This window comes from Pseudomyrmex gracilis, unplaced genomic scaffold (genome assembly GCF_002006095.1).
Source record: "Pseudomyrmex gracilis isolate BER0280 unplaced genomic scaffold, ASM200609v1 scaffold_0, whole genome shotgun sequence".
NCBI lineage: Eukaryota > Metazoa > Arthropoda > Insecta > Hymenoptera > Formicidae > Pseudomyrmex > Pseudomyrmex gracilis.
In genome coordinates, this window is record NW_018020584.1 from 2,247,759 (window position 1) to 2,255,237 (window position 7,479).

The window sequence follows — 7,479 nt, forward strand, 5'->3', positions numbered from 1 at the left end:
TCCTGTATAATATTAGCGGCTCGGTGATGTATTTGTAGCACGCTTCGTCATCAGAACACCAAGCAGAACCGTTTGATGCCGACGTTTGATGACAGTGAGGGAACGAGAGATAGACGAAGAGGAAGAAGCGGATGGGTCGGTGGAAAGTTTTCGCGCGGCAGCGCTTGGAACGGCAGTAACGTAAGTATACACACACACACATTTCTGCATCTTTGAAACTTTGAACTTCTTTATTTCATAATTAAGACTATGTCGGACATGCGAGCCCAACGATCACAACAAGATATAGTTTTCCATAATGCACTGATCTTTAACGAACTTAAAAAAAAAAAAAAAGAATAAAAGGTTTGCGTTCACACTCTTTCAATGTACAAAAAAAGGAAGGGGGGGAAGGGGAAAAAAAGGTAACGCAACTCTCTCACGCAGCCACGCATTCGCACAGATGACGCACAAAGCGTCGTCATTTTCCTCCTATCAGAACTATGGAATTCTCGACGCAATTCGTTTGCTCCGCTCGCAGGTAATATTCGCAATGTGTGTTTATTACTAATTACTAGCTTATCTAATTAGTCAAATAGAGCGGCCTGACATAGTCGGAAAGCCAGCGCGCGCGAGAAACCGCCGCCATCGATTCTCGCGCTTATCTTCCTCGCTTTGTATCGCTGTGTACATGTACATACATACAAATCGTGTCTCGTTTTATTGCGTCATCGTGTGTCGCGACCGCATTCTACCTCTTATAAACCACCCTCTTTCTCTCTCTTCCCTACACTCACACAATATACACATTTATACATTCCTAATAAAATCTCGGACGCCGCATTTGTGACGTCACGCGCTCCCGGGAATAATCGAAGCGCGCTCCGTCGAAACTGATTCTCGCCAAAGGTTTGGAAGTAAAACTCATCCCCGGCGGTTTTTGCTGACGAATATTAATATAAGGTAGCTGGCGACGCGCGTTGGTGGGGAATGTGTTACGAGGAGTAACAACCTTCATCGATAATTACGTCGTGACGTCACAGTTGACCCGTAGCGGTCTTTTATTACGGATAGATTTCGCCTCCTCTTATCCTCGGTTGTGTACGAGCGTTGTTGAATCACGTGACAATAGGATATCCCGTCAGGTCGCACAATGCACGCGTACAATGATCTTACACATGTATGATGAGGTGTACGTAACATCAACACAGGGGAGGGGAGTGTATGTCCTCCGCCTAGCGATCGATAGCGATAAGTATAACTATGCACTAAAACATGCACAGAGAAGAGACATAAAGCTATACATCGTTATTATAATACAGATCCACGTTTTGCGTTCTACAGCCTGCTTTGTTTTTCCCCCGTCCCGAGAGTGTCCTATTCTCTCTTTCTCTCTCTTTCTTTCTCATTCTCTCACCGACTTTTCCGAAACGTGGACGAAATTATCTACACAGCTTCTTCGACGTCTTCCACACCTCGACGTTAATACTCTCTAACGCGCCAGATAATTTTATATCCTAAACGATCGAAATCCCGTAGAGATTTTGCATTTTTTTTTTTTTTTTTTTTTTTTTATTATTGTTTTTTCATCTTTTATATTTCGAAATCGTTAACAGTCTTTGAAAGCTCCGTTTACGAATATCAATCGCTATTCAATTTTGTCTCGAGATATACAACTTTTACAAATAGATATATATATATATATAATATATATATATGAAATTATTTTTTCTCTCGACTAGGCTTCGAAATCTCTACTCCTAGTGTGAATAACGAATCCCCAGGTCGATTCTTCTTCACGAAGTATTCTCGAAGAACGTCTCTTCACATTCTTGTTTTTTTTTGTTTTTTGTTTTTTTGTATTTTTTTGTATTTTTTGTTATTCTTCGCTCTCTCACCGAATTTGTACCCTTCAGGTTTATAAGGGCGCAATTGTAATCGGGAACTAAACCGAGCCTAAACCTAAACTAACAATGATCTCGGTCTCGCGTCGATCGCGGCTAGTCCGTTTGTCGCGAGCATCATGAAAAAATAAATGAGATCACCGTGTTCGTGTCTATGTGGTGTGTCTTTCTTTTTATTTCTGTTTGTCTCTCACTTTTTTCTCTTTCTTTCTCACATTGTAATTTGCGTCCCTAATACTTCCGCCACACAAAGGCATTGATAGTCGTTGATCGATCGCGGGTGCGGGTTTACTCTCGCACACAAATTGGACCGTGTAATTTTAGGACAGAACCGAATCCTGTCTCCGATAGGGCATTTTCGTCGATACTTGTGTAATCAATTTGTCTTACAGATTGTCCTTCGTTTCAGCTCTGTATTCTCTCATTGCGGTTTTTTTTTTACAATTTTCTATTGTTTGTGCATTTCTTTCTTCTCAAACTCTCTCTCGTTAATACTTGGTTCGTTTAAAACGCAGAGCTCTTGGTTGCTATCTCGTAACACGTCTCAAGATCGCTTTTCTCCTCGCGCCTTCGCGTCGTCGCGCCGTGTGAACTCGAAGTTTCTTTGCGGGTGGCGGTGTCTCGATTTCTTTAACGGAAGGGCTCTATTTATAGTATACACGTCTCCACATGAGAGTTTACGTCACACGAGCATTTACCGATGTAAATTGATGTAAATCGCGACCAAAGGTTGCTGCTAACTTTCCAGAAAGGCAGCCGGATTATCAGCAATTCTCACATAAACCGTGTGCCAGCTCACGCTATAAGAACACTCGACAAAACACGGACGAAAACTGTTGTACTCGCGTTATCTGCAAAAATTATGGTATTGCAAATGTTTTACCGAGACCAAGAAATATTGCTAATATAATAAACATTATCTTCCGTCTGAAGGTGTTTAGCCTACAAATTACGCGCCACACCACGCAAACAAACTTCGAAGTCACAAAGTAAACATACATACATACATATACACACACACGCGCGCGCGCGGGTGTGCATGACGAAATAAAGAAAAATTACACAACTTATCCGGTCGCCCTAATCGTTTGTTTTTGTTTCGGTTTTGAGATCGTGACAAACGCGAGGACATTAACACAGACTCTCATAATTACAGACTTCCGGCGCAAAGCAATCTAAATAATATGTTACGAATACGATGTGTGTGACGTAATTAACTCTTCAAATATGACAAAAGACATAAGTAATTGATTTCATCATTGTCACTTGTTAACGTGTAACTAATATACTGATGTCGCACTTCTTTAAAGTCTAAACGTTTCGTTAAAAACTATTTTTTAATTGACTAACTCTTTTTTTTTTTTTTTTAGTAAATAAGACGCACGATTCTAGAAGCAATATTTTTGAGCTTTACTTATCTGTTTACATATTTCAAAGTCTTCATTAGTAATTTCCTTGATATTTGAAGTGTTAATCATCGCACGCACACGTGTATGAGAGCTTACGTCAACAAAGAGTTACCTGTACCGCAACGCTGCATGTGATAACACACGATATTTGCCAATACTTAATAATCATTATCAAATCGTGATGCGAAATCCGTATTAAGAAACTGATATGACGCGATATCGTCTAATATATATATAAAAAAAAAATAATAAATAAAATAAACAAAATTTTACCAGCTTCGCGATTATCGACAGCGAGTGTTCCACAGATGCCGATAAACACCGATTTGAAAGAAAGAAACGTTTACATATCTATATGATATTGCGGATTATCTCTATACGTATAAAGTTATCGCCAGCGATATGTTGAATGTTGAGGTACAGACAAATATTGTTGACACACGTACAGAAGTATCGGTAGGATTGAATTAAAACGCGTATATATATACACGGAGAAAGGAACATCTCGCATCTGGAGCGCGTCGATGACGCGCGCGCGCGCGCGCGGCCATAAGTCTTCCACGTAGGCTTCCTCGCGAGCGTCGATACTCGACGGCGATCTCGACCGAGGCATTACGAAGCCCGAGCTCGGCGCGCAGCGCCGACACAACACACAACGCGTATTTACAAACACGGCCATGTAAGGCGAGTTCTCGCCTAATTGTGCTGCGGGCGTGCGCGCGCGTTTCTTACACACTAACACACACGCACGCCATCATTATTATCATCATCATCGTCGTCGTTTTCTTCTTCTTTTTCTTCTTCTTCGTCGTCGTCGTCGTAACTCCCACATGCTCTCTTCCGAGAAAATGGACGAAACGTGTTTTGTACACGGGATATCCTCTTTTGTTATTATTTCTCCCTCGAAGAAACCCTTGCGGGGATGACGTTCGGAATAGCACTTGGTTCCCAATATAAAGCCGCACAAAGGGACAAAGGAAATATCCGACGCGGCGATCCCCATGCGGGTAGATATATTTCCTCCCGAAAAGGAGGGACGGAAGAGTCGCGGTGAGAAATTTTCCACCTACGGAAATGAGGAATTATTCCGAGAAGAGTATCTCTCTCTCCCGGACACCACCGGCCGCGCACCTCACAGTTCCAGAGGATCGTACATAGGCGGCAACGGCTCGTCCTCGGAGTCGTAGAAATACGGCTTCCGGCGGTAACAGGATCCGCTGGACCGCCGCTCGTCGTCCTCATCTTCTACCTCCTCGTCCTCGTCCATTTCGGAGCTCGAGAGCTCGTCGAGATTTGCCTGTAACCTCTTCACCGCCTCCTTGATGAGTCCACCCTCGCGCAGCAACTCCTGCAGCACTTCGTACGGATCGTCGTCCATTCTGTTGTTTCTCTCGTTTCTCTTCAGGTAGTTATGATGATAGTGGTGATGGTGTTGGTGGTAGTGGTGATGATGATGGTGATGATGATGACCGGTCGTTGTCACGTGTTGTTGTTGCTGCTGCTGTTGAGTGTGTTGCTGGGCGCTCGGACGCAGACCGCAGACCTCGCACCCGGCAGCCGGGTCTGCCCAGGAACGCGCCGGCACCCGGTACGGGGATGGTCGGTTGTTCTTGTGGCTGACGCTGGACTTGGCCTTCAGGCTGGACAGCCGCAGATTCTCCTTGATCTGCGACACGAGCAGATCGACATCGCGTGTGAGAAACGCGTCCGCCTGTGCCGCACCGTCTGGCATCACACCGATCAGATACGTCGTCTCCTCGGCACTCGGCATCCTCGATGCTTTCTCACTAGTTATAGTTCACGCTCCGAAGAAACGCCGATGCTACGTCCGCTAACGAGTACAGACTACTGAGGCCTTGGCGGCTTCCCACCGATCTCTGTTGTTGTCCCGTCTCTTTCTAGCGCTCGACGGGGGATCTGCCGTCTCCCTCACTCGTATCGGTGTTGACCCGAGTGACGTGTATACTATTGACGCACCGTCACCGATAAACGGACGAAGGAAAACCCGAGAAAACACATTAGAATAAGTTGCGGAAAGTCTCAAATAGAAAAGGTTTTTAACTAAAAGATTGTTTTTTTTTCTCTTTTATATCGAGAATCGCACTTTGTGTGTGTACTAGATGCGTTTTTTCTTTCTCACGACGGGTCGTTTCCAACCGTATTCCCGTTCTCGTCTGACGCAGCCGGTGACACGTCAACAATAATAAATACAAACGTTTATATACACGCGTCGCGTTGTATATCCGGTGCGACACGGACGCTAAAGAGGCGCGCCGAGCGCGTAATCAGACAGGACGCGCGTGATTCACTCGGTAAATACGCGCGCGAGCCCCTATATAGCGCGATATGCTCGTCGTTTCGTTGTGCGACAACACACACTCGCGGCTCTCACTGGCTCTTCAACGGCTCGCTTTCGAAATGACAACGAGACGCGAGAATCGTCGCGCGTCGAAGCGTGGACTGGCCTCGACTGTTGAATGAAACGCCGCGCGAGTACGAGCGTGCGGCTAATCTACGCGCATAAACAAACGCACACTGACACACAACGCGCGCGACGAACACTGTGTGTAGTCTCTCTCTCTCTCTGTGTGCACGTACAAGTTACACGAGCTCTCTCGCGTATATACGCACGCACACACACACACATATAAAACGTACAAGTGCCACTATGCACGAGCGGCACGTTGTTTTTGTTTTCAAGCTGATCGAATTCGCACGGTATATCCGCGAATCTCCTCGCGTTCTCTGTCGCGATGAGAATCAGCAGCGAGTTGCACAACGCGCGCACAACACGGTCGTTACACACGCACTGCCTCCGCCGCGATGAGGTAACGCACTGGGAGAGAGAGAGAGAGAGAGAGCGCGTGCGATGTGATTTGAAGCGACGAGAAGAGGAGACGGGGACTCTTCACCTTTCGAGTGTGAAGTATCGGTCTGATACACGCTCTCCAATCTCTCTCACTACTTTTTCTTTCTCTCTCTTCCTTGTCTCGAGGTAGTCTTTATATATATATATATATATAATTCCGCGATCCTCTCACGCTTCAACTTGTTGTTCCCGACCGACGTTAAACTTCTCTCCTCACCGAGAGGCTTTAGAAAGTACTTGTGTGTTGCGCTCGCACAATTTCAATTTAAACAACAATCAAGTAGGAACTTTCCTCTCGTTCCGTCGCGCTCTACCATACAAAATTCCGCTCCGAGAGAACAACAATCCCAGGCAACTTGTTTTCGCGAAACCGAGAGGCGTACCACTTGGCAAGTATGTGGAAATTATGTACACATACACGCGTATACGTATATACACACACAAAAGCCACACACGCAGTGCGAACACGCCGTTAAATGTCTCTTGGATGGGAGGGAGAGCTTTCCTTCCCCTTTTGTTTACAACGACACGACGGACGACGACGACGACGGACTCGTAGCCGTCGTGACACACGCACGAAGCGGAGTCTGCGACAAGCAGGCCTCTCGACGAGCGTTCGTGGAGCGCACAGCGAGCGGTCACTCGTTCGTCTGCCAACCATGAATCTTCTACTCTGTTATTATTGTTTTGATCGGGCGGCGCATGCGCGCGCGCGCGGTTTGCCTGTCCCGTCGCCCCGCTGCGATCGTGTCCACCCCACCGCGACGCCGAGACGCCCGTCTGTCCCCGCGGCCGAGTTCGCTCGTGTAAACAAACCGTTAACTCGTGAGCCCCGGCGAATCGATAATACTCCTCACCTCGCCACTTCCCCGTTCCGTGTTTTTCTCTCTTGTCTACCTGTCTCTCGCTTTTCTCTCTCCTCCCACTCTTCTCTCTACGTCCTCCTTTCTTTCTGCTGACATTCGCCAGCGTTTCTGTTGTCGAACCGTCGAGAAAGCGAGCACGCATTGCGCGTCCGCGTCGGAAGGAACCACGAAGTAAGAATAAGGAGACTTAGGCCCGAATTCATAGTCGTCTCTCAGATCTCAGATCTCATCTCATCTCTTTCCCTCTCTTTTTCTCTCTCTCTTTCTCTCTCTCTTGAGATCTGAGATCTGAGATCTGAGAGACGACTATGAATTCGGGCCTTAACTACACAAAGTAAAAGTGGCTATGAAAAATGTTCCGTGTAAGAGGAGGTTNGCTAAACAGAATAACTTGCAACATTTCATCGCCATCTTGAAATTGTAAATGACAGATAGTAAGAAAAGATTGTAAA

The 7,479-nt window shown here is 46.0% G+C and overlaps 1 protein-coding gene across 1 annotated transcript; it reads right to left on the reverse strand.

Moving 5' to 3' along the window:
* Positions 1–201: 201 nt before the first annotated feature.
* LOC109860448 (lysine-specific demethylase 7A-like) lies at positions 202–6,775 on the reverse strand. Its single transcript, XM_020439570.1, has one exon. The coding sequence runs from the start codon at positions 5,061–5,063 to the stop codon at positions 4,425–4,427; it is 639 nt and encodes a 212-aa protein (XP_020295159.1). The 5' UTR covers positions 5,064–6,775; the 3' UTR covers positions 202–4,424.
* Positions 6,776–7,479: the final 704 nt, after the last annotated feature.